The 27,785-nt window shown below is 43.6% G+C and overlaps 3 protein-coding genes across 3 annotated transcripts; 1 reads left to right on the forward strand and 2 right to left on the reverse strand.

Annotated features, from left to right (window-relative positions):
- Positions 1–4,877: 4,877 nt before the first annotated feature.
- On the reverse strand, positions 4,878–14,343 carry fem1c (fem-1 homolog c). Its single transcript, XM_031856166.1, has 6 exons — positions 13,006–14,343; positions 9,023–9,192; positions 8,723–8,911; positions 7,846–8,357; positions 7,210–7,386; positions 4,878–6,905 (listed from the first exon to the last, which is right to left on the reverse strand). The coding sequence occupies exons 1-6, from the start codon at positions 13,547–13,549 to the stop codon at positions 6,641–6,643; spliced, it is 1,857 nt and encodes a 618-aa protein (XP_031712026.1). The 5' UTR covers positions 13,550–14,343; the 3' UTR covers positions 4,878–6,640.
- Positions 14,344–14,678: 335 nt separating this feature from the next.
- tmed7 (transmembrane p24 trafficking protein 7) lies at positions 14,679–21,257 on the reverse strand. The gene is made up of 4 exons (XM_031856170.1): positions 21,216–21,257; positions 20,713–20,916; positions 17,850–18,095; positions 14,679–16,965 (listed from the first exon to the last, which is right to left on the reverse strand). Exons 2-4 carry the CDS (start codon positions 20,869–20,871, stop codon positions 16,729–16,731), a joined length of 642 nt encoding a protein of 213 aa, XP_031712030.1. The 5' UTR covers positions 20,872–20,916; positions 21,216–21,257; the 3' UTR covers positions 14,679–16,728.
- Positions 21,258–22,623: 1,366 nt separating this feature from the next.
- Positions 22,624–27,752, forward strand: LOC116388382 (RNA-binding protein MEX3B-like). Its single transcript, XM_031856165.1, has 5 exons — positions 22,624–23,374; positions 24,505–24,743; positions 24,950–24,995; positions 26,204–26,940; positions 27,158–27,752. Exons 1-5 carry the CDS (start codon positions 22,795–22,797, stop codon positions 27,566–27,568), a joined length of 2,013 nt encoding a protein of 670 aa, XP_031712025.1. The 5' UTR covers positions 22,624–22,794; the 3' UTR covers positions 27,569–27,752.
- Positions 27,753–27,785: the final 33 nt, after the last annotated feature.

The raw sequence follows: 27,785 nt of genomic DNA on the forward strand, positions 1-27,785 counted from the left end.
GTTTTCCCAACAACACTGTCTCAGTCACCAGCTTCTTATTTTACATTCAGCAGGTGCTCCTCTCATCCACAGTGATGCAAAGTAAACAGGAAAACAAAGTGGTACTCAGTGTTGAATCAGTGCTGATCCATCTCCATTTCAACTCTGTTTAAGAAGGAGAGCGCCGATAGATTAACTGTCCCAGGGCCGCAGGGCTCAAAGGAATAAAAGATGCAGCGGTGTCCAAAACAAAAGCACAAGCTGCGAGTTCACCGTTGGCTCACACATCAAGGAAATGTATTTGAACCCTGGAGTGTAGAGTTCATGTGGGCAGGTGAACGCGCTCAAATTGGTTCGGCACTAAAAAGCTGCACTGGGGTGCCTCGACATTTGGGACTGGGTCCTCTCTCAAGTCAAAGGGAAGTGGCCATGTGGTTTGTGAGGAATAGGAATGCAATCGGATGTATACAGAACAGTAAACAGCACAGAAACATCTGGTTTTAAGGATGTAAGGAGGCAGATGTTCCCCACAGTAATCCTGAACAATTCATCACAGATAGAAAAGTAATCTGATGAAGTAGATTTACACTAGATGTATGTGTGCTAAACTGAATCTAAGCAATTTACTCCAACCAAAGATTTAACATCCAAAGGGAATTAAGATAAACACAACTCAAATGTGTGGTACTAAAGGCCTAAATGTAGCTGTATGTCAGTGCTGGAGGATATACTCTGACCTGCAGGATTCACAAAGACACTTGGTGAATGTACCTTGTATGTAAGCTCACATACATCTCTATGTTTCCTATAGAAAATTGTCTCTCCACTTTATCATGTCCTTATGTCAAAAGGTCACGTTGACAGATGAAATGGTTCTGTCGATCATTGTAAAAATCAAGTTGGGAGTGAACTGTATGTTGAGTCGTGATCCAATAAATTCATCCATAAAAAAAAAAAAAAAGCAAAAATGTCAAAGTCAGAGCAGACAACAGTCTCTCCTGCTGCCGTGGTGACCAAGGACAGAGAGAAAGAGAAAAGATAGAAAGTGATAGAAAGTGATAGAAAGTGAGGAGGTGGGCGACAGAGAGCCAGACAATCATACACATAAGGTAGAGAAGGGGAACGGAGCAATAAAACGTTCTTATTCATGATTGTCTACTTTGTTACTGTGCTCTAGCAGTATTCTGCTGGTCTGTCATGTCAGTAAAACCTAAAGTGATCTTAAATGGATTCATGGTAAAAAAAACAAAAACATTAACTTATATCATTATTAAATAAACTTATATTTTCAACTCAGTGTCATTAAATATGTTTTTCAGTTTCAGGTTCATCACTTTTAGAACATATAAATATGTTCAGGCTTGTAACTGAAGAATGAGTGGACAAAATGTCCAATTGATAATGTACTTAACTCATAAAATCATACTATTTAGAAAGCATAATACCTCCCAGCATGCATTGAAAACGCATTTCTGCTACTCCCTTTTGTGGGTCATGTGAAAATGAATACAAATATAGGATATCTCTTATGAAATATCAAACTTAGTGTGATCAAAAGTAATGCCACGGGCAATTACAAACAGTATAAACTGAAGCAAAATATCTAAGTTGGATAAACTCAAAGCCAGACATTAAATAAATACATAAATCAAACTCAAAAGTTTGTTGCCCTGAAATTTTGACTTTTCTCAACTGTTCCCTCCTTACAGTGCTGGTGGCACGTGGAGACAGATGGAGGAAAAGGTGTCTGGTGACTGGTCACCTGCAGGTACTCAGAGATGGAGGAGCACGCTTAATGTAGGACAGCTTTCCAACAGGGCATTCTTCAACCCTAAATATAGACGGGACAGAAGTAGGCCGAGCGCTGCCAAAAGGCCACGAAAAATAAGCCAGAATGTGAAACGCTTATACGGTGAGTGAGGACTGGGTGTCGTGCACGTCTACATTTGACAAATACATTTTATTAACTTGAATTTGCTCTTTATTAAGGGGTTAAAACAAAACGTGGTAAGCCTTTCCTTTGACACAAACTGAGTGTGCACATGAAGATGAAGGTGACAAAACTCACACAAAAATGTAACAATGTGCCGCAGCATCGAGTCTCTGAGAAATACTGCAATATTTTCTGTAGCAGACTTCTGGAACATGACATCAGTTCATAATCCTGACTAACTTGTCATTAAAATAAGAGTAGGTTTTAACTTAAAACACATCTTAAAAGGATAGGTGGACATTTTTTTGAAGTATTTCTTAAAACAAATACTTACACGCTGATAAGAACATGTTGTTGGTCGCTGTAAATGTTGCTCCTGTACTGGCTTGCAAAGAGATCTCCTGCTAAAACTATTCCACTGTAACAGAGAGGGGGGACAAAAGCTAATATGGAGCTTCATTTATTACTCAGCCAACTGTTTTATTTACAGTAGACGTGCGTTACAATGTGTAATGCTAGAGTAATGTAGTAAGTAGCGTGACGGTGTTTCTGCGTTGCCATCATGTAACCAGATGGGTCCACAGTGCAGTGCAAAAGCCAATCCTAATAAACAAACAAACAGCTGCGACAGGATGGTAGTTAAAGGAGAGAATTTGGCACAAAAAAAAGATTGTAAATTTGGAAAATATCCACTTGATCAGACTTACTCAAGACTGTTGAAGCCTCATATTTATATTCAGGACTGTAGATTTAGTCTCCCATCACTTTGAGAGGGGATCTCTTAAAGTAATTTATTTGACAGTATGATTAACGTACATATGGGTACGTCGGTCTCGTCTGTAAGACAGACTTGAAACATCTAAACCTGTCCTTTAAGTGTGGTTCTTGGGGTTGTTATATAGAGGACTCCAAACAGAACATTATTAAAGCGTTTATCTTTGTGTTTGCACCACATGGAGTTCATACTTCCTACCTCTGTATTATATCCACTCTATCCTGTCCACCCTACCACACACTAACAGAGAATTACTCTCCTTACGGAGCTGGTGTGGAGTCTGTATCTTGCTAAAAGACGGTACAGCGAGGTAGACTCTTTAATCCGTCCCACGGTACGGCCACGTCTAGCTACACAGTGTCGGTATAAGTGGGGCTGGGCACATGTTTTACACTGTGCCGTGACAAGCCTCGACTTATCCCAGGCAGCGAGACCCAGAAACACATACACCGTATACGTCACAGTTACCGTCAATGAGAGACGTTAACATTCCTGCTGGAGGAAATCAAGGTGAACTGAGAGAAAGAAGAGTTCTAGAGATGAGGGGGAAGTCAGATTCATTTAGTTCCCAGTAATACGGTACTCCCCACACTTGGTAAAAATAAATAACCATGATTCCTCTCACCTCACAGTAGTAGTGCTCTATTCTTAGCAGGTAATCCTGGGCGTGGTCATGATAGTTTGAAACAGCATAGTTCAATGACACCCTGCCAGTAAAGCACATCAAAAGGTATCCTGGTTACACCGTTGTCTCATTCCAGTTGGTTCTCTCAGGTCAGCGAAGCTCTCTGTAGCTCTCTGTAGTCCCATTTCTTTTATGTAAGATCAACAGTATGGTTTCAAGCTGCTGTGAGATGTATGTTAGAGTGCTGGTTTGAAAGAAGTCCCCTGAGTCAGCAAAAATACATGTTTGCGGATCACTAAATGGGCTTTTGTTCTGCTATGGCCCACGCATACTGTAAAAAAATACCAACCCAAACCTGCTCTGTTCTGTTCTACCTCAGCCGCCCCAACACACACACACACACACACACACACACACACACTCATCGTGACTCATCAAGAAATTCCCACTCTCCACTTCGGTGGAGATCTTGGCAGTGACTCATCGGAGCAAAGGTGTGACATTCAGGGACTGCCTGCTGCTGCGTTACATGTGGAAACAAGTGGAAGGGGTGGGGACAAAGTTATCTTTGCATTTTGGCGTTTTATATGATGTAATAAATCTCCAATCACCAAGTTGTTAGATGACGGCTCTCTTATCGTCACACTTTCAAACGAAAAAATATCAACTAGGATCAACTTAAAGCCTGGAGAATAAACCACAAATGTTTTTTTTAACAACAGAGAAAAACGGAGAATGCTGGCATTAAACAAATCCAATTAAAAGACAAGACGACCAAAAGTCTACAGCTGTGCAAGTGGCCGACCTTAAGCACAGCTGTTCATCATAAACCAAATAACAATCATAAAAGTATGGACACAAGATTAAGACAGTTATTGTTACGCCTGTGCTCAAAAACAGAGAGGGGAACTTTTCCAGAAGCAAACATACGTGCTTGGTTCCTACGACCGAGCGGGCAAAGGGTTAGAAAACAAATGTTGGTTATTAAACATTTTAAAGTTCTCTGCAAAGCACCCAGTCAGCCGCTGTTCTTTCATTGCTTCAAGCAACGAGTACTTGAACAAGCCATAACTCTGCATGTTCATATTTGGGACAGTTTTTTGGAAGCAACTGGATGCACAACTTGAGCAACCCCTCCATCAATGTCAAAGGTTTCTCTGGACACATTCCCAGTCCAGCGGGGTCCACTGTACACCAACTCAAGTGTCTGGAATGAGTCCACCGCTCGGTGAGCAAGTGGTGAAAGAAGCAGGAGCGTGGACTCAGTCACTGTGGAAATAATAGATACAGAAGCAGCAAAACCAACTGGTTGAAAGGGAACCTTGTGGTGATGCATTGTTTTTTGCCCAAAGCTGTGACATGAGATTGTAACTCATAAAATTAGCTCTTAGGAATAGTTCCCCCCCCCCCTTTATATTAATTTCAGTCAGGAATAAATAAAAACAGCCCTTTTCTTCATAAAATGGGAAGGATACGTGTACGTGAAACGTTAACATTTGCCGACATTACCGCAAAAGGCCCACAAATGGACAGAATCAGGAAATGAAGACATTTGGACAAGGACACAAGTGCAACATGAGTTTATTGTCAAACTGGTTATTAAGACATGAACTTGATTAATGCCGTATCAAATCTTAAACTCCGCTGTAATAAAGTGCAGATTCAAATCAAGTTGCCCTGGGAGTCCTCGTACATTTTTCCATGTCTGGTTTTGAACTGTCAGGTTAAATAGACTGCGATATGAAATCCTATGAATTATGAAAAGCCCTTTTTTTTTTTTTTTCAACCCACACATCTAAAGCTAATGTGCAAACGAGATAAGTCACAAAGCTTTACCGTCCTGTACGTCGAGGCGTCCTCCCACTCACTCCGGTCTCATACAATTGGACGACATGAGTAGAACGGTCCTAGCTGTAGTCTAGTTTTGGAGTCTAGGAGTTCTCATGAATGGTTTTCTGCAGTGATTGGTTGGTTAATATGCTGCTGCACATGCACAGTGACCCAATGTTGGTAACCTATCTAGATTTTTTTTGTCCTTTTTGATCATGATTATTAAAAAGAACAACAGCATTTAAATGTCGGCCATGTATGAACGTTAAGAGGTCACTTCTGTGTACAAGCCTGCTCCAGCGGTTGTAGACAGAGTTTGGCCGCTGTGGCTTCTGGTGGCAGTCATGTGCATTGTGGAATCTCCATGAGTGCCACTCCGACAAAACTCTCGCCCTCAATAATTTGTGTAAGCTCAAAAAAAACACTCTGCATACAAGAAAACACACTGCGTGACACTCGCGCGCACACACACACAATCAATCAGTCAGATTCATTCACTCTTCTTACAACAATCGGTACAATGTTTTTTGCGCCCCCCCCACCCCACACACACACACACACACACACACACACTTCTCTGGGTGAAGTAAGGGGATACTGAAGGAAACGGCAGCAATGAGGTAAACACAAAAACTCATGAGATATTGCACAGACAAGTGCCGGCACAGAATACAACAGTCTCTCTTTCCAACAGCCTAGCCTGTGCATAGGAAGAATAAAGCACTTATGGTGTTCGCAGACATTAACCCCCTCTCGTAAAGCTTTGTTATACACTAAAGTGGGAACCACAAAGCAGTCTGGAATCCACACCACTTGGCAGATATCCAGAGTTGCATGACGATGACTGAATATTTTGTAAAAAGTACAAAAAAAAACAAAAAGAAAACCCTAATGAGTGAGGAAGGGTCCATGACTGTTGGCAACAGTGATGGGACAAACAAAAAAAAAAACAACCTGAAGTCCCAGCATGTGTAGAAATGCCTCAACCCTTGTTTTGAGAAGAGAGAAGCAGGCAAAGTTGAAGCTGGGTCGGAGCCAGCATGGAGATAAATCTCTCAAGTTTCATTCAATAAATAGCATAGTGGAATATGCAAAAAAGAAAAAAAAAAAAAAATTCTAAAGCAAAATTACATAAACCCCTTGCTCAGTTCATCCAGAGACAATTGTATTTGTCCACGTTGCATCGGAAATGCTTCCCCACAGGTCAGGCCAGTCAGAGCTGTGGCTCCGTGAAGGAGCAAACGGGAAGAGAACGGAAACTCACTCCTCCGTTCACGCCCATCATTTTTCAGTTTCTTCTCGCTGAATGAGGACATTTTTGTTCACACGAATCTTCAAGTTCTTACAATCCAAATAGTTTGAGTTCACAAACCTAACCCAGAAAAATAGTGTCTTTCAGCTCAAAACACCTTGAACTATATTGCTCCTCGGGTCTGTCCAGTCCACTCGATGTGATCACGCCCCCCCCACCCCCCCTTCCTCCTCTCCATCACAATCATTATCTGTGGAGCAAGACGAAGGCCTCTAGTTTCTCGGGGATGTTTCCCCGGTAGATGAGGCTGTGCTTGACGATGGCCCTGGCGGCCAGGCACTGCAGCGTGGTGTGGTTTATGGGCTGGATGATGTTTCTGGACAGCTCCTTCTCGTCCAGGAGGTCGCAGGCCGTTTGTTGGAAGGCGTTGGTGCTGTCAAAGTGAGTCCCGCATGATATCAGCAGGTTCATGATGTCAGGGTGACCGTTGGACGCGGCTATGTGAAGGGGGCTGGTGGGGTTGGGAGAGATAACAGATCCGCTATGTGATTATACTACAAAACATGTCATCGTCGGTGTGGTCGGACATGTTCATGTTACTGGTTTAACTGGTGGGCGTCACAATGGCGCAGCTGAGAAGCTTTTGAGGCATTTTTCATTTAGCTTCTTGGTTTACAGACAAAAGAAATAAAATGATTGTTCTGTCCTTTTTCCTACCATGTTGTTTCTTATGAACAGAAATATAACCAGTATAGAGAAAGAACAATTATGGGAGCTGAAACTAGAGTGGAAGAAAAATAAATACAAAAACAGACCTGTTGTCATCTTCATCGCGGCTGTTCATATCTGCCCCACACTCAAGAAGGATGGAGGTGACGGTGAGGGAGGGGAACTTGCAGACGGGGTAGCGGCCCACACAGGTGGTGTTGCGGTCGACTGCCAGGTGTAGTGGACTGTAGCCGTTCTTACCACACGGCTGGAGCTTCAGGAATCTGTGAAGATTTGGAAAAGACTTTTCAGGCAAGGGACAGCAAAGAGGTGACGATGAACTAATGAACTACAACCTTCATGGTAACCGCACGAAGCAAGGGCCACAGTGTCCCAACCGACAATGAGGTTTGAATGAATTAGTGGCACCAATTAGACATCTTCATGCACATGATGCATTGACACAAATTTACAAAAGGCCCGTGGCAGAAGTGGAATGCATCGTTTAGCTCTTATTTGGTTAAAAAGGGGCGGAGTATGAAAGTGCTGTGACTTGTGCAAGTTCACACTACCAAAGCAAATACAAGGCAGAGCATGAAAGAGACATTTTTAGTAACAAGGTCAAAGAAAAGCACCGCTACAAAAAAATTCAGTGGGTGACCTCGCTCTACAAGACTATCAGGGCTGTTTTCCTCACAGAAGACAAATTGTTGCCAATAAAAGTAATCTACGCAGAGACTCACTTATAGATGGTTTCCTTTTTGAAGTGGTCCTGCTCTGCGGTGCAGGGCACCTTCTCTAAAAGACAGATGAGGTGCAGGATGATTGACAGGGCCTTGCTGAGCTGGGCAGGGTCGGGAGGCATGGGTCCATTTTGTGTAACCGCCCGCTCAATCTCCAACACGCTCTTGGAAAGGATCCCCATCAAGTCCTCAAATGACACCGATGTCCCCAGGAGCCCTTTGGCTCGGTCCTGCAGCATGAAGGAGAAGAGCTCAGCGAACGACAGCAGGCTGGAGGCCGTCATGGGGCTGAGCGGGTCCAGGTTGCTTTGCTGCATGTCCAACGCATACTTCCACAAATTGATACAGCGTTCAAAGTTCCCGGAGTCGGCGTAGACGGCACCTCGGTACCGGATGTAATACGACGTGTCTGGGTGTTGCGGGCCGAGGATTCTTTCACGGATGAGCAGCGCCTGCATGCGCATCTCATCTGGGTCAGATATCAGCCCGTCCAGCTCTTCTCCGTTTGTGACCTAGGAGGAGGATTACAACGTCAAGACAATGGCAGGGTGGACACATTTTGACAGTTTAGGGGTTAACTGTTATTTTTGTGGAAAAAAAAAAGAAAAAAAAGTCAGGTTTTCTTTGTTCCATTTCTTCACAGCAAACAGAAACAAATGCAGCCGGTGTCTGCAAATACAAAAAAAGACTAGAATGCAGCTTTTTTTTGTGCGCGGTGACTTTAAAAGCAGTCATCCTGCTAAACTCTGTGCCGTCGTCACCAAATTATGACCACGTCAGCAATAATAAAAACCTATAATTAGAGCATCAAATGAAATGCGGAATCACTCTGGGGTTGGCGCTTGTTGGAAAAAAACAGGCTCAAACGAATACTCACCTCCCTGGCGTAGTCGTATGCCATGATCAGCTGCTTGGCTTCCGCTTTATGGACGATGGAGTTACTGTCCATGTACCTGAGGTCCATGGCTCTCTTCCAGTATTTCAACGCTCCGAGCAGATCTCTCTTCTTGTCAACAAACGTGGCTCCCAGGAGCTCCAGGGCATCGATGCGCTCCGTGGGGCTCGTCTGCAGAGAAAAGAACAGCATGTTATTCAATAGATTAAAACACCATAACCCCTCGCCTCACATGAACCCATGCAGACAAACTCTCCATTTGTAAGAGACGGAGCCTCTGACCTGCTGGTGCATCGTGAGGTCGTCTACGATGTTAGTGTGGCCTGTGACGCTGGCAGACAGCAGGGGCGTCATGCCGTAGCCGTCCTGCTCCATGGACGCGCCAAACTGCAGTAACATCCGCATGATCTCAAGGCTGCCCGACTCAGCACAGTCATGAAGCGCCGTGTTGCCTGCATACATCAAGCAAACAGTCTTATCATTTCCACATTGAGACCTAGAAAGTTACAGCAAAGCCAGGAGTGCAGTCGTTTACCCTGGACACTCCTTTCTCTGGGAATATACTGTATTTAAAATGGCTGCAGATCAGCTGTTAAAAGGATTTTTGTGGAAGCTGCCATCAAGTCATTTATCTGTTAAAATTCTGTTCATTCTGTACACATGGCATCTATTGCACTTCTGCCCATCATGGGAGAGGGATCCCTCCTCTGTTGCTCTCCCACAGGTCTCTCCCTCTTTTCTCCCCGTTAAAGGGTTTTTTTGGGGGAGTTTTTCCTGTTCCTACAGTGCATCCGCAAAGTATTCACAGCGCTTCACTTTTTCCACATTTTGTTATGTTACAGCCTTATTCCAAAATGGATTAAATTCATTATTTTCCTCAACATTCTATACACAACAACCCATAATGACAAAGTGAAAACTGTTTTTTGCAAATCTATTAAAAATAAAGAACGAAAACATAACATGTACATAAGTATTCACAGCCTTTGCCATGACACTCAAAATGTAGCTCAGGTGCATCCTGTTTCCACTGATCATCCTTGAGATGTTTCTACAACTTGATTGGAGTCCACTTGTGCTAAATTCAGTTGATTGGACATGATTTAGAAAGGCACACACCTGTCTATATAAGGTACCACAGTTGACAGTGCATATCAGAGCATAAACCAAGCCATGAAGTCCAAGGAATTATCTGTAGACCTCCGAGACAGAATTGTATCGAGGCACAGATCTGGCGAAGGATACAGAAAAATTTCTACAGCATTGAAAGTCCCAATGAGCACAGTGGCCTCCATCATCCGGAAATGGAAGAAGTTTGGAACCAACAGGACTCTTCCTAGAGTTGGCCGCCCAGCCAGACTGAGCGATCGGGGGAGAAGGGCCTTAGTCAGGGAGGTGACCAGGAACCCGATGGTCACTCTGACAGAGCTCCAGTGTTGTTCTATGAAGAGGGGAGAACCTTCCAGAAGGACAACCATCTCTGCAGCACTCCACAAATCAGGCCTGTTTGGTAGAGTGGCCAGACGGAGGCCACTCCTCAGTAAAAAGCACATGACAGTCCGCCTGGAGTTTGCAAACAGGCACCTGAAGGACTCTCAGACAATGAGAAACAAAATTCTCTGGTCTGATGAAACAAAGATTGAACTCTTTGGCCTGAATGCCAAGCGTCATGTCTGGAGGAAACCAGGCACTGCTCAACTGGGAGACTAGTCAGGATTGAGGGAAAGATGAATGCAGCAATGTACAGAGACATCCTCGATGAAAACATGCTCCAGAGCGCTCTGGACCTCAGACTGGGGCGACGGTTCATCTTCCAACAGGACAACGACCCGAAGCACACAGCCAAGATAACAAAGGAGTGGCTTCGGGACAACTCTGTGAATGTCCTTGAGTGGCCCAGCCAGAGCCCTGACTTGAACCCGATTGAACATCTCTGGAGAGATCTGAAAATGGCTGTGCACCGACGCTCCCCATCCAACCTGATGGAACTTGAGAGGTTCTGCAAAGAAGAATGGGAGAAACTGCCCAGAAATAGGTGTGCCAAGCTTGTGGAATCATACCCAAGAAGAATTGAGGCTGTAATTGCTGCCAAAGGTGCTTCAACAAAGTATTGAGCAAAGGCTGTGAATACTTATGGACATGTTATGTTTTCGTTCTTTATTTTTAATAGATTTGCAAAAATTTGCAAAAAACAGTTTTCACTTTGTCATTATGGGTTGTTGTGTGTAGAATGTTGAGGAAAATAATGAATTTAATCCATTTTGGAATAAGGCTGTAACATAACAAAATGTGGAAAAAGTGAAGCGCTGTGAATACTTTCCGGATGCACTGTATGTGATGGTTCCGGGACAAAGGATGTCACATGTGTACAGATTGTAAAGCCATCCGAGGCAAATTTGTAATTTTGGGCTATACAAAAATAAACTGAATTGAATCGACATCCTGCAAACTAGGTCACTAAACCCTTGGATATCAGGGTCAATCATCAACAAAAACAGTGTTTTAAAAAATTCAACATTTGGTTCTTTAAGTAAATAAAGTGAACCCACCTAATAAATAACACTTTCTGTCCATCCTTACCAGCCTATCATGTCAATGTAACACTTGTGTAATGCTGCTTTCGCCTAGCCGCTCTAAACCAAGGTACACCAAGGTTAATCCATATTCAAGCAGACCAGACAGGTTTAGCCAGGGATTAACCATTATTTATACTCCGTTTTCCTCTAGTTTGGATGGTTAAATGCCTTCAAATAGACTGTTTGCTTCAAATGAATGCTAAACCAATTTATCACCGTGTTGCCATACATTTGCCACAATGCCTCTCAGACCTTCCTCAAAACCAGGTGCGACCAGAGCCGACACCTTTTCTGGGGGAATATCTTCCACATCAATAGTTTTAGATGGTGAAGGATGTATGTTGAGCTCTGCTCTTCTGGATGATAAATTCACTTCCACTAACGAAAACAAGTCAATCCCGAAACTAAGGAAATCCTTCACAGAGCCAGCGATTAGTCTGAATACTCATTATGCGCTTCCAAGCTGAATTTAGGCTACCTTAAGCTGGCGTGAGGAGGGCACCTCACTAACAGGTGTTGTACTGAAGGAATAAACTACGTGTTGGTTGGTCTGGGGAGGAAGAGAGCAGCAGACCAAAGCCTTTGAGGCAGTTCAAATCAGCTGGGATTGTAGTTTCCATTGTTTTTGGAAACTTGCCACTTCGTATCTTGCACATCTACTCCATGTTGGTTCAGCTATTATGGAAGATCTGATGATCTGATTAGTAAGAGAGCTTTCCACCTTAATCACCACACAGGATACTGAAAAGCTTGCTTGTTAGCAAACGCTTTGGTTTGTGCACAATAGAGCGCCTGCTGCTTTTTCTCCTACCAGTCAGGTGAACTGTGTTGACTTTGGTGTTTGGGCTTCATTAGGCAAGTAAAGGATGAGCTACAACAGCGCCGTTTTGACACTCAAATGTGCAAAAAAATAAAAAATAATACTGCTTGCAGGTTTAACAGATACTTGCATGGCAATCCACACATATACCACATAAGTAGTAGGTATACATTTGTGAGGGTATGATCATTTGAAACACACGGAGCATGTGGTCAAAGGAGAAGTGGACTATAGTTGATGGTACGTCTTCAGGGCAAATTGATAATTTCTCCAACCATGAAAACTGGTCAATTTTGAATTCCAGCCTTCCTCCACATCTACAGTGGTCCACTGATTGATAAACACATTTATGCAGGATATCACTTTAATGCTTTTCTCTTCAAGCAATCCTGTGGGCGGTCATCATGTAAAATTTAAATATAAAAAAAAAAAAAACACAAATAGACACTGGTTTTAATGTATTCATAGAATAACATTCAAGGAGAGCTTACGACACACCCACTGAATCAGTCCAAGCTGACATACTCGTCATCACCACAGCTTTCCATTGTGAAACCAGAAGTTCATGTTATTCTGTTGAGTCATTTCACATGAAATATGCAGATACTAATTCCCATCTCATATTGTTGACTCCTTAGTGCAACTTGTGCATTTAGAACTCCGTGTGTATTGAGGTTATTTCACCTGTTTGCAACATATTTTTTCCCTGATTTGATCTAAAATCACTTGCTACTAGACTGTGAAAGACTTCTATTGCTCTCTCATTATTCTGGCAACACTACTGTGACATAAGGAATACAAACCATATGAAACTCTGGATTGTAGTGTGTCGTTTGATGCTGATAGCTGTGAGTGCGCTATCCACTGACCTTTTACACTTTTCCTGTTGACATCTGCGCCTCTCTCCAGCAGGTACTGCGCTATCTCATTGTGTCCTTTGTAGCAGGAGATCATGAGACACGTGTGGCCGTGTCTGTTGGCCACCTCCAGGTCAGCTTTGTGCTCCACCAGGTACTTCACAATGTCCAGGTGACCGTCAAAGCAGGCCGCCCTCAGGGGGGTTGAGTTGGTGAGGGTCGTGCTGTTCACAGAAGCTCCGTGGCCCAGCAGGGACTGGACCACCTTCAGGTGACCAGCCGCCGAGGCTGCCCACAGAGGGGGCGCCCCCTCGATGGTCTCCCCGTCAAAGTTCACCGACCCACCGACCTCAACAGGAGCGCTGCAGCACTCCAGCAGGTACTCCACCAGGTCCAGGTGGCCATATCGGGAGGCCATGAGGAGCGGCGTGGCCCCGTTCGTCTTCTCCCCCATCAACTTGGTCACCTCGTGTCCATCTTTGTTCTCCAACAGCTTCTGAAGCAGCCGGAGCTTACCGTCCCTGGCTGCGTTAAATACTGCCGTCTTTAAATCCATGTCTGGGTGTTAGTTTCACCGTTTTAAGAAAAAGGCAACAATGTCCGTGAAACAAAAAGGTGAACGGTATCTCGAGGTGTAGCGTAGCTGGACAGGTGGAGCTCGGGACCCTTTGTTTACAATAAGCTCCACTCACGAGCTAGCGGGAAACACTCGTTAGCGAGCGCTTTGGTTAAAACCCACGGCAATGTTTGACTTTCTAAACTTCAGCTTTAAAAATAGCCATCACCAGCCTGCTCTGTGAGTAAATTAACTCCGATTTTTGAGACGACCCTTGGTCCAGTAATACATTTGTTAGCAAGGTGGCTAGTCAACTTCCTTGATCTCTTTAGCTGAACCAACTAGCTTCTCTGAGCTCAACTAACGTTACACCTCTTTATTGATCGTCCAACCGATACTCATCCACCGACACGTCTTCTCCTCGACTCCATTATATCTGCTTCCTGCGCCTGTCATTGTCCCACAACACACTCCCGAGACGGTATTTATATTCGCTTCCCGAGGGCCGAGATACTGACATCCACCCCCACCCGTCACGTCGTGCTGCTGTTAGCTTACCCTGGTGAGCGACGGTTGGCTTCTTGTTCGTCTAAACACTCGGAGGATGTCCCCAGAGTGTCAGAGACGTTTGTCTTTCACACACGTCCAAAAACACGCGACGTTACCAGACGCGACCCCCTAAATACCAGTCGTCCACGTAGCCACTCAGCAAGCTGGCACGACAACAGTCTGAGCGAAGGTAAACAGGGAAGAAAATCCACCCACGGCTCGACCGGATGATCACGACTCAGTTTCTGTCAAATCGCAAATCCAGCGCAGTCTTTTTTTCTCGAGTAACGCAAATGATTGACGGTGTGAACAGCCAATCACAGCGCTAGTAGACTGTGACGTAGTCGATAAGAAACAACTAAAGGAGATTGCTGCTTTTCAGGGAACCTTGGATTTTATAAATAAGAAATAATTACCATGTAAAGAGGAACCAGCGTCAGAAGATTTCTTAAAATACGTCCTATGTATCTTCCGGATTAAAAAATATTGTCTGGGTGCAAATATGACTGCGATGGCCTTGATTATATCTCTCCCTGCAGGTTAAAATAAGCATGACCAGAAGATATATCCAAATACTTCATCCCTGAAAAGCAAGTGTTTATTAATGATAAATCATTAAAACAATACTTCGACCTTTCAACAAAAAATGTATTCAGCTGTCTCAATTAAACAGTTCCCAGAATGCATCAGAGCTGAATTTGTTTTTAAAATAGTGCTGCAAATGATTACATCGTTTAATCGGTTGATTGTTTTCTGGATTATTCAGTTGTTTAGTCTATAAAATGTCAGAAAATTGTGAAAAATTATCAGTGTTTACCAAAGATGACATCCTCAAATGCCTTGTTTTTTCCACAACTCAAGATATTCAATTTACTGTCACTAGACAGTTACTAGAGTAAAGAAACCAGACAAATATTCACATATAATTAACTGCAGTTCTTTTTAAAACTTTTTTTTCTGAAACAATTAATCAAACCAATCGATCCACTATCAAAATAGTTGTCGATTAATTTAATAGTCAACTAATCGATAAACCATTGCAGCTCTAGTCCAAAAATGACCTGTCAGCGCATACAGCTAAAGCTGAAAAGCCAACCCTGCACCTTCTACCAAGACTGTCAAACATTGTTATTAGTTATTTTCCAATGCCTCTAGAATCAGTAATGACAGTTAAACAAGACCAAACTATAAGAGCATAGTTTTTAGTTTTGTTCAGTGGGTTACGTGTTAAAGTCCGTCTTTGTCTGGAATATAATATTTATCTCACATTACAACTGTGTTCTGCTCATTCAGGTTGTGTACTGTAAAAACTCTACAGGTGAACTTCAAAAGTTAATTCATGTTTCGTGTCCAAGAGCAAAATCTTCCGTTAGATTTTGTTTACAAATCAAAACAGTGACAGAAAGAATGACCCACTGACTTTACGTGATTCCTGTCTGGAGCAACACTACCAGCTTAAAGTAAGCCTGTAACTGCACTCTCAACTGTTTAGAAGCAGTCATATAATATAGAGCCACAGTAGATTTAAGCCGTCTAAATCTTCCTTCCTGTTCCTTTGGAAAATCAGTCGAGTAGGCAGTCAGGGATAAAAAAAAAAAAAAAAAAAAAAATTCAAATCACATTTACAACTCAAGGTACTGGAATTAACTTATAATCAAGCAATTGTTTGCAAAACATGAATTTTACAACAGTGCTGTATAAAACCAAAAGAGCAACATCAGCCCACAAGATAAATAGGTTGTTACACTTCAAACAGCAAAGGCGGGACTAGCTATAACATTGCAAGGGAGCCAGTGAAAGACATGGTGCACTTAAAATTGCTGGCTAAACACACAAAATGTGTCATTTTCAAACAAAAGAATAATATCTGTTATTTCTTTTTTTTGTCTTCCACACTGAGTCACATAGATAATAACATTTTATGAGATAGTTCGCCTAATAACTCATCTAAAATGACAAAGGTCATAAAAACACAACACAATATCTACTCTCTCACTTAACACAGCGAGGTTTAATAGAGGAAAAAAAAACAGCGTATTTTTCATAACCAAATGCAACCTTAGTGGGGTAAAACTCTGCTTAGCTAGTGTGGTTTTAGAGACCCGATGCTCTGCCCGTAAAGAAATAAACAAAACCATAAACCTTGCAGTCTGAGTACATCTAGTCACAAATTACACTCTTTGTCATTTCAGTGCACAGTTTGGGCTGAAAAATGGAATAGATCAGGGAAAGAGCATTTGAAATGACGGGGGTAGAAAAGAACATAAATACAATCAGAACACATTCTGAAATTACTTCAAATATTTTAAGTATTTAAGGTCTGCTTTAACTATCTGACCGTAATCGGCCTCCAATACAGATAGTTACAAGTAACAAAAGAAAGCCTTTCATTACGTTCTCTTTTATCCCGCAAAAACATTTTAAACGTACATAACTTTTCAGCTCAAGACTAATTTGCATAAAGTTAGTAAGAAAATCAGCGCCGAGTACAGATGACGTGTCAGATTGTACGACCTGGCAGTTTGATATGATCCAATTTCAGATCAGCACTGATATTCTAACTTACTCTGTGCACAGGTCCAGGTACGGATAAAGAAAGTGGTGAATCAGATCCTGGGGCTCAGAGACTGTTACGATCCGACGCGTGTTGTAGTGGTCTTCCTGTCAGAGAAGAAGCTTCTCAGCAAGACCACCTGACTGATGCTGACCACCAGAAGTATCATGGCCTCACCGATGGACCAGAATGCAACACGGGTGTTGAGGTCCTCCGCCCGACTGCGTCCCTGTGCCTCACGAAGGCGGAAGTGGGTCTGGTAGTCGATGACCGACTTCAGGGCCTCGTGGATCGACACGCAAGCTGACTCCATCTGGAAATGGTGAGAAAAAAAAAAAAAAAAAGGAAGCGAAGACATAAGATATTTTGACTGTCTTTGGCAAATTTATGTTAATCACACTTTTTGACCCTACAACCATTCACTTTAGATTTGGAACCAAGTGGTTGACTAGTTTATAACTATAAAAGACTAAGCTGAAGTAGTTCCTTGTCCACTGCATTCCTCAAAAATATGTTTTCATCTAACCACAAAATCTTGTAGTACACACTATGCAAGAATAATATTTTCTCTTTGTTATGATTAATCTGTAATGACTGACAGGTGTGTCAGTCATTACAGCAGTTTAAATCTCTTTTCAGGTATTGGGTGGAGCTTTGCTGGGAATTCCCGAAGGTCACAAAACTATTTCCAGGAACCACAAAAGTGTTAAACTTTGTTTATGAGTCACGTATGGCACCATGTGAGCTACGAGCACAGCCTAGGGCATTTATGCACAACACGCTGTTCATTGCAGTATTCTCCAAAATGCCAGAGGAAGGACAAACAATGTACTGCGAAGAAGCAAGAAGACAACAACTGATACCACCTAAACGCCATAAACCAACTTTGTCAATGCCAAGGAGGAATTGTAATTAACTGTAAACTTATATCTCATAGTTATGGACTACTTTATTGCCTTAATATAAGCGCTGTTGACAAAGAAGTCATTTATTAAATGTATTATAATGAAACGAAGGTTGAATATCTTGAAAACAATTTGATTTCAATTGAAGAAAAAAAGAATAAAAGAATCAGGTTTAAGTCAGAATTAAACAAAGCAAAAAGCATGTATATAATTGTTCAACATATACTCTTAAAATGTATAGAAACCTAAAGAAACATGCAGTTCCTCACACACAAACACAGACACAGCTTACCTGAGTGAGAGCAGTGACTCTGTTCTCATTTGGGAAGAGTGGAGGGTCGTCGCCAACCTGGAAGTCAAAGTACACCGTCTTGTGTGTAAAGGTGGAGAATTCGTTACTGAAGCAGAACTTGAAGGTGCCATTCTTGGCCGCTGTGAAGGTAAAGCTGTCATATTGCTTCTTCATCTCTTTGTAGAGTGTAGTGCCTTCTGGGTCCTCCAAACGACAGTCCACATCATAATGGCCACCGGTCACCACCTGGGAAAACAAAGACGAGACGACACAATATTTAATTTTCTTTTTTAAAGCCACCATGCATTGTGACAAGTAGTACGGAGGATATGGACAAAACTCATGTCACGATTGTAACATCCAAATCAGTCAAATGTGGTATTTTACTAAAACACAATTCAATAATTCCCTAAAATATGTTTTCAATTATCTAATGTCACAAGTTGTGCAGATTTTAGTCATATTTAGGCATAAAAGACTGGCGTGAAGAGATAATACAATCGATGATCCTCGGCTCCTCCATTCCACATGTCGAAGTGTCCTTAGACAAGATACTGACCCCCACATTGCTCCCTAAGGCTGGGCCATCAGTCAGTGTGTGTGTGTGTGTGTTATGTGTGTGTGAACGGGTGAATGGTGACATGTAGTGTCCAGCGCTTTGAGTGGTCAGAAGACTAGAAAGGCACTCTATAAATACAAGTCCCTTTACCATTTATTATAAATATAATGAATAATCACTCATCCCTAGGAAAGAGGCAACACAGTGGCCTAATCTAATGGAAGCTAAAGGCCAAATATAGCTCTCGCTAAGATCTTTAAGATGTAGGCAATATGTTTATCAGGAGGACTGAATTTAATATTTACTTATTTAGGCAAATAATTATAACTTTAGCTAGTAACAGGAAACCCACAGATGTATATGAAAATATACAGTGGGTACGGAAAGTATTCAGACCCCTTTAAATTTTTCACTCATTGTTTCATTGCAGCCATTTGCTAAAATCAAAAAAGTTCATTTTATTTCTCATTAATGTACACTCAGCACCCCATCTTGACAGAAAAAAACAGAAATGTTGAAATTTTTGCAAAGTTATTAAAAAAGAAAAACTGAAATATCACATGGTCATAAGTATTCAGACCCGTTGCTCAGTATTGAGTAGAAGCACCCTTTTGAGCTAGTACAGCCATGAGTCTTCTTGGGAAGGATGCAACAAGTTTTTCACACCTGGATTTGGGGATCCTCTGCCATTCTTCCTTGCAGATCCTCTCCAGTTCCGTCAGGTTGGATGGTGAACGTTGGTGGACAGCCATTTTCAGGTCTCTCCAGAGATGCTCAATTGGGTTTAGGTCAGGGCTCTGGCTGGGCCAGTCAAGAATGGTCACAGAGTTGTTCCGAAGCCATTCCTTTGTTATTTTAGCTGTGTGCTTAGGGTCATTGTCTTGTTGGAAGGTGAACCTTCGGCCCAGTCTGAGGTCCAGAGCACTCTGGAAGAGGTTTTCTTCCAGGATATCTCTGTACTTGGCCGCATTCATCTTTCCTTCAATTGCAACCAGTCGTCCTGTCCCTGCAGCTGAAAAACACCCCCATAGCATGATGCTGCCACCACCATGTTTCACTGTTGGGATTGTATTGGGCAGGTGATGAGCAGTGCCTGGTTTTCTCCACACATACTGCTTAGAATTAACACCAAAAACTTCAATCTTGGTCTCATCAGACCACAGAATCTTATTTCTCATAGTCTGGGAGTCCTTCATGTGTTTTTTGGCAAACTCTATGCGGGCTTTCATATGTCTTGCACTGAGGAGAGGCTTCCGTCGGGCCACTCTGCCATAAAGCCCCGACTGGTGGAGGGCTGCAGTGATAGTTGACTTTGTGGAACTTTCTCCCATCTCCCTACTGCATCTCTGGAGCTCAGCCACAGTGATCTTTGGGTTCTTCTTTACCTCTCTCACCAAGTCTCTTCTTCCACGATTGCTCAGTTTGGCTGGACGGCCAGGTCTAGGAAGAGTTCTGGTCGTCCCAAACTTCTTCCATTTAAGGATTATGGAGGCCACTGTGCTCTTAGGAACCTTGAGTGCTGCAGAAATTCTTTTGTAACCTTGGCCAGATCTGTGCCTTGCCACAATTCTGTCTCTGAGCTCCTTGGGCAGTTCCTTCGACCTCATGATTCTCATTTGCTCTGACATGCACTGTGAGCTGTAAGGTCTTATATAGACAGGTGTGTGCCTTTCCTAATCAAGTCCAATCAGTTTAATTAAACACAGCTGGACTCCATTGAAGGAGTAGAACCATCTCAAGGAGGATCAGAAGAAATGGACAGCATGTGAGTTAAATATGAGTGTCACAGCAAAGGGTCTGAATACCTATGACCATGTGATATTTCAGTTTTTCTTTTTTAATAAGTTTGCAAAAATTTCTACATTTGTTTTTTTCTGTCAAGATGGGGTGCTGAGTGTACATTAATGAGAAATAAAATGAACTTTTTTGATTTTAGCAAATGGCTGCAATGAAACAAAGTGAAACATTTAAAGGGGTCTAATAAAATGACCAAATAAGTCTGCATACTAGTGCAACATTCAGAGTTATGTTGTATATGATGGTACCTATAGAGATAGACATTTTGTTTATGTAGACAAAATCCAGCTGTTAGAGCAAAGCGTATGCATCAATAAATACAATGAGAAGACAGGAAAAGGTCCCGTGTGTTTAAAAGAACATTTTAGAAGTTTGTTGTTTGTATTTTAGAAAGTCTACCATGAATTCATCAGTCAAGATAACCAGTCTGGACTCAGATCTACAGCTTAAACATGACAACTTCCAATTAGGAGGGCTGAGGTTTTGTCCGAAAGACGACCCACGCACCTGAAACTCCAGCGTGCACTTGGTGCCGATGATGATGTCTTCGTAGAAACACTGCTTGGCGTTGTCTGGTAGCTCAAACGTTAGCTCGGAGCCCAGCACCCACACGCAGAGCAGCTGGGCCGATAGCACCTGCAACAGCAGCCGAAAGAATCCGTACATCCTGCAGACCGAGAGCCAAGCTTCACAGTGAAAACCCGAGCGGACCTGCCGACATAAAGGGTAGCAGACACCAAACTTAGTTCAACAGCGTTGGAGGCAAAACAGACAAAAATGGTGACAAAGCAAACCCGGACATTGATATCAGCGACAAGCTGTTAGCTTAAAGCTAACTGGCCTGCTGGCGAGCCTTTATATTTAGAGACACAACGTCACGAGGGATTTGTAACATGTTCTTATGCCTAACATTGGTATATTAGTGTATTATGGTCACTAAAGTAAAAGCAAATCATGACATTAACATTTCTTAATTCATTATTTTGTCCAAGTCAGCATTAGCTACTCACCTCAAAGTGCTCAACCGGATGCGCCTAACGCTAAGTAACGTATTACAAACGTGACACGGCATTGGCTGTCTTCTGTAAGACCCGCCTCCTGCTCTCCCTCATTGGTCAACAGATAAGAGGAGGAGGGCTTATGATGTCACGTGGGCCACGTCCTCATACTAGAGATGCGTATCCTCCTTTTGTCAATACACACCAATGAGGCTGCTATTGAATAGATACACTTTAGATACATTTCTGCATCTGAAAATTATGTTTTGTATAGCAGTGGACACGATACCGTAAACGTACTTAAAAGGCTGGTAGATTGAACACAAATATTTGACAACAACAAAAATCCACAAATACAAAACCTGACTGTTTGTAGCAAAAGTCCAGAATAATAATCATCATCATGTAAGGACCACTGTTTTATAGGACTCATGACATGTAAAGGCATGTGCTTGTAAGAACTGATTATATCAGATTCTATGCTACCGTTTTCATCAGATTGATGAGATGTTTGTGGTCATGAGACAACAGGTTGTGTCTTATATATATTCTAATAAAAATCTATGTGAGAACAATCCCCCCCCCCCCCCCAGAAATAGAGACTGTCTGCAACAGAGGACCTCTGAGGGTTTCATTGAGGGGGTGGAATGTTTTGTCCAGGAAAATCATTTTCTGTCTCATTTTCTCTATTGAGTCAACCATACACCCCAGGATAGCATATTTCTGTTTGAATCTGAGATGCCACTGGTCCAGCAGACCACTGCATAGAGGATGGTTGTTGCCACCACAGAGTCATTGAATGTTTGATGAGCCACAGACTCCAAAGTCCTCTTCAGCTCCTTCCTGTGGAGGGCATCTGTGCTATCAGACTTCTCCAGCTCGTTGCTCTGCTGGACAACCAGTTATTTGAAAGACTGTACAACCGCTAAACAAACTCCCTGTAAGCTCACTGTTGTTTGCAAGGTTGCTTTGTCCTTAAAAGCTAGTTGGAGGAATGTCGTGGTCCTACTCAGTTTTCATCAAATCAGCATCTTCTTGAAATTAAAGAAACAGCACCTTTGGCCTGAGCATACATCCATGGTAGCTCCTAGCTGGTCATACATTGGTCTATTGGCTGTTTCTGCACTAGCTAATTCACTGCACTTGACCCCAATCTACACCTTGTAATACAACTTTACTTATTTCTGTTGTTTTCTCTTGATCCCTCCAAGTACAGCTCTGTGTAGAGAGCCACAATGGTTGTCTCTGAAGCCTCACTGAATTATTTACCCAATGCGTTAGGGTGTGTAACCCACCGGCAGATGGGCACCAATAGATGTATTAATATATTATAATGACTCATACCACACCACTGCGCGCTGAGTGCGTCTTCCTGACAGTTGTGAATACACGTCTGACACCAAAAGTCTCGCGTGAACCAGCAACACGAGATTACAGTGTAGGGAGGGCTGCATGGAGAGCTGGAAGACAAAACAAAAGCCACACATTTCATCTCAACAGGCGCTGGTCGCTTTTTATTTTTTTGTAAACCCAAAACTAATTTGATTCATTTTTCTTATCGATTCCCGTTTAACGCCAACAGTTTGTCATCATGCCGAGCAGCACGTCTTTACTGGAGGCCGACGAGGGAGAGTCCGAGGTCCCGCCGCCGCTAGTGCACGCTTTCGCCGGTATGGGCCTCGAGGAGCACCACCAGAGCCAGACCTCCGAACAAGTAGACGAGAGCCACCCTTATCATCACCACCTCCACCAGCTCCCCCCGGTTTCTCACTTCAACCTCCTCGGTACTGTCCTCGACTTGAAGCCCCTGCATCGGCCGCCCTCTGGAGATGAAGTAAACAACATGACCGAGGACGAAGAGCCTGAAGTTATAACCGACTCCTCGTTTCTAGCGCAGGCCCACCGCCACCAACACCTCCAACCGGGGCCGTGTAGCTCCGGGATGGAGCCGCCGCCGCACATCGAGACGGTCTTGTTGTACAACGGAGACGAGCGAGACGATACCGGGCTACCACCGGCTGGTAGCATGGCGATGCTACCGCCCGGTGTGTACGGGGAGCCGGGCTACGAGGCCGAGGCGTCGCTGTTGGCTCGGAGAAAGAGCGTCAACACGACGGAGTGTGTGGCGGTGCCGAGCTCCGAGCACGTCGCAGAGATCGTGGGCAGACAGGGTGAGTCGTTGTCGTTTATAATTATATTATTAGGGTTTCAGTTCGACCCATTGGCTAACTCCCGGTTAAGTTGCTAAGAGGAGTTTGGAAGAAACTCGGTGGGAAGATAGTTCAGTCAGCTGTAGAGTAAAGTTAAATACGATACACGCAATAACTACAACAGGCCATGAAATACAACAAATGGATTCAATGATTACGACGAAATATTTGAATATACGACACTGTTAACTATTCAATACGTGTTAGCCAACTGTTAGCTAGTAACGTGAACTTATTGTTGGCACCAAAGCGCTATTTTACATTACACAACTTGGCTAACATCTTTACAAGTGACATTGTTTCACGTGGAACATTTGACTAGTTATACATAGTTCAACCATTAACGAAATGACCTCCAGTCAACGTTAAAACTCACTTCGGTTCTTCAGACCGCGGTTAGCCGGAGACTAAACTAGCTTAGCTCTCTTCTTAAGTGGGTCAACTCGCCACAACACCCTCAACAAAAGTTCGCATCACACGTTTGACGAACCAGCAGATCCATCTGCGTCTTCTCGCTTTGACAGCTCGTCTGTATTATTGATGGCGGAGTCTGTGCTTCGCGGAAAGTGGACCTGTCCCAAGCCGTGCCGTGCTAAACCAGGCTCGGCTTTGTCTCGGAGGAGAACATGAGGAGCAGTGTGTGTTGGTCACCATTGCTTTGCCACATCAGCTGCAGGTTATAGTTATAGCTCAACTCAAGACTCAACAGTTCAACCAAACACGACAGTCCTTTCTCAGATACCCGGCGCCTTTATCTTTGGTCTGTTCCACACACTTTACATAATTCAGTGACAGGGTTGGAGAATGTTATTATGTCGTCTTTGAGACCAGAGGAGGGGGGGGGGTGCACAGACTGCAGTGTTGACAACAACAGGAAATGGCTCTGGTAACGATGCTGGACTCTCAACCACAGCTGAAAGGAATATTTAATGCATAAGACATGCAACTTTTAAAGGGCACAGGTTACTGGATGCAGAGATTGCGTATGGCATAATCGTTTATCAGCTTAACATCAAAGTTTATTACCACACGCGTGTAATGTGATACATTTCAAAAGTGAAATGTCTTTCCTCGTCTTTTTCCTCTGACAGGCTGTAAGATTAAGGCACTTCGAGCCAAGACCAACACCTACATCAAGACACCAGTGAGGGGGGAGCAGCCCGTCTTTGTTGTGACGGGGCGCAAGGAAGATGTGGCCATGGCGAAGAGGGAGATCCTGTCTGCAGCCGAGCACTTCTCCCTCATCAGAGCCTCTCGAAACAAGACGGGCCCGCTGGCTGCTGCCACCAGTCCAGGGACCCCCTCTCTACCCGGACAGACGACCATTCAGGTCAGCTACTAACGTGATTATGAGTCATGAGTAGACGGACATTCTCATGCAGTGAATCACATTTAATGCAGTTATTATAAGAACCAAGTCTTGTGTACGTTAACTTCTAGTACACCGGTTCCTTAAAGGAGGCTCTCTGTGTTTTCTGTTTTTGTGTCTGTTGTTTAAAGTGTGTGTAGTAACCATGTGCTATTTCAACCCTATAGGTGCGGGTACCATATCGTGTTGTAGGGCTGGTCGTGGGTCCCAAAGGTGGGTATTTTTAATTCATGCTGTGTTCAGATAGGTTGTTTGTTCCAGTTGCTGGACTTCATGTTGTAAAGAGACTCTTCATTAGTTTTGACAGCGATTTTTAGCATCAATGGAAAAACAACACGCTTGTAAAATGCAAGCAAACACAGGTATGGACAGGTGTGCTTCAATGGTTATATTAAGATTTGTGCTTTGATTTTGCAAATGTAAGGAACAGCTTGAGTGTTTACAATAAGGCACTATATCTTAATTTTGTTATGATTTTCAAACTATGAAATTGAGCCTTTGGGTGACGAGGGGAAAAGTTAACTCCCAACAGGTGGATTTGTTCATTTTTGATTTTTGAAAGTAATTCTCTGCTTGTGTTCAGACTCATAAATGAGCCACATTTCTGTAGTAGCCTATAAATATCCTCTTTTTGTCTTTCTGAGCATTTAAAGAAAAGTGTGAATTGTCTAGAGTCTTAAGTTAAGTTGCGTCTTGAGTTTGAACATGCTCGGCTTTACTTCAGAAGGTTACAGTTTGTTCTCACCGAGGCTTTAACCTGCTTGCCCTGTTTACATTACCACCTCAGTGTCAGCAAGTCCTGGGGTTGATTTTTTTTTAAGTTGAAGTGGAATGGTTCTCAACCGTGTGCCATGAGGTAACAAGTCAAAATTACAATACATTTGGAAATTGTGAGGAAACGCTGTGTCACACAAACAGAAGCAATAGGCAGTGTGGAATATTAATATTCAATATTTGGTCTTTATGAACATTTAGATGAAGCATTTCTTACTTGCCCGTTCATTGTGAAGTTCAGTGCTATAATTATTGCACAGCTGTGTTTCTTTCAATTTCAGAAAAACAAGTGTCTTTACTGAAAATATTGAATGCTATGAATGTGTCTGTGCAAGTCTTTAGTATTACTCTGCTTTGACACACGCAGGTCAAGCTGCAGCTCAGAAGTACAAAGAGATCTGTTCTCCAGCTACATTCAGCACTATTAATACTTAACTGTTCATCTTAACTCTTAACTCTTTTCTCTTCTTCAATGGGCCATTGTTATGCTCAGATGTATGTTTCTGAGGAATGATCATGCATATCATGCCTCAAATTAAATGTAATGGTGAACTCCAGTAGCCATGTGACCAGAGCAGTTATTTAGAGTCTGTGTTCAGCTTACAAGTGTTTAAGTACAAGGGTCTTGGCCTGGTCATATCTTTCAGGAGCAACCATCAAACGTATCCAGCAACAGACCCACACCTACATTGTGACGCCGAGTCGGGACAAAGAGCCGGTGTTCGAGGTCACCGGGATGCCGGAGAACGTGGACCGGGCGAGGGATGAGATAGAGGCGCACATCGCCCTCCGCACGGGAACCTGCGGCGGCATCGAGGCTCCTGGTGTCGACAACAATGACTTTCAGTTCAACGGGACAGACGTCAGCTTTGAAAATGCTGCAGCACAGGCTGGGTTGGGGGACGCCGCGTGGCTTCATGCAGGGGCATCATCCCCCAGTGGTGGTGGTGGCGGTGGCTTGCTGCCAATGGGCATCAACGGTACTCAGCGAATAAATAGCAATATTAACAGTGGTGTCAGGATGTCTTCCACCTACCGCAACGACAGCTCCAGCTCCCTGGGCAGCGGCTCCAGCTCGGCTGATTCCGTCTACGGCAGCGGTAATGCTAACCGGGTTGCAGATTTAAGCCCAACCTGTCAGTTTAATGCAAATGCCAACAACAACAACAACAATGGCGCCAGTACAAGTTTCTGGTTTGGCGAGAGCCTTCTCCCTGTGGGGCCCGATGAGCTGGTCAACCTGGCAGGTGGAGGCTCGTCCTCAGGATTTGACCCGTTAACCATCTCCACTGCCCAAGCCTCGCACCCTGCTGCACAGCCACAGATCTGGAGCCCCTATGTGGACCACCAGCCCCCCCAGACCTTTGATGCGCGTCAATCTCAGGTAGGTGAAACTCAACAGGTGCATACAGTTTATGGCCTCCTGTTATGACCAGGTTAGTTTAGGCTTTTGCCTTTTATTGTGGACAATAAACAAGGACAAAATCAGTGCAGTGACACTGACTGCTCAGAAATTGATTAATAATCCCTTATGTTGATTCATACATTTCAAAATGCTATGTTCATATTATCTAATGACTGTTGTTTTTAATTGTCTCCAGACCAGCCACCCTGGGACGCCCCGGCTCTCTCCGACCTTCTCTGGGACAGAAGCCCTGGAGCACCCTCAGGCCCAGCGGGTTCACCGAGGGCCTTTTGGCTCAGCCGGAGCCCTCGATGCCCACAGGTTCCCCTCTTACAGCTCGGCCTTCTCCTCTTCCAGTGAAAGCACCGCCTCCTCTTCGTCCCCTCCTGAATCCTCTCTCCTCTATCGACCGGGGCTCGGATCGGCGGCGAGAGGACAGGAGATATGCATCCACTGTATGGATAACCAGGTGATCGCTGCCTTGGTTCCCTGCGGCCATAATCTCTTCTGTCTAGATTGTGCCACCCATATTTGCCGGGGTCCAGATGCCGTTTGCCCCGTGTGCCTGTCCCCGGTCACACAGGCCATTCAGCTCCGCAACATGTGATTTGAATCCATTTACTTTGATGGCTGATTGGGGTTCAGCCTCCCCACACTTCCAATTCATAACATCTGTGGGGAAATTACAAAACTGACCCTGAATCGGTGTCTAGGTGTGTCCTCACCCTTGTGTAAGGTGAGGAATGATGGGTGAATTAGGAATGATCTGTATTAAGGGCATGGGTTCGGGGGGGGGGGGGGGGGGGCCCCCCCGGTGGCCGCCT

Source organism: Anarrhichthys ocellatus, unplaced genomic scaffold (assembly GCF_004355925.1).
Source record: "Anarrhichthys ocellatus isolate YVR2014 unplaced genomic scaffold, GSC_Weel_1.0 scaffold17, whole genome shotgun sequence".
Taxonomy (NCBI): domain Eukaryota; kingdom Metazoa; phylum Chordata; class Actinopteri; order Perciformes; family Anarhichadidae; genus Anarrhichthys; species Anarrhichthys ocellatus.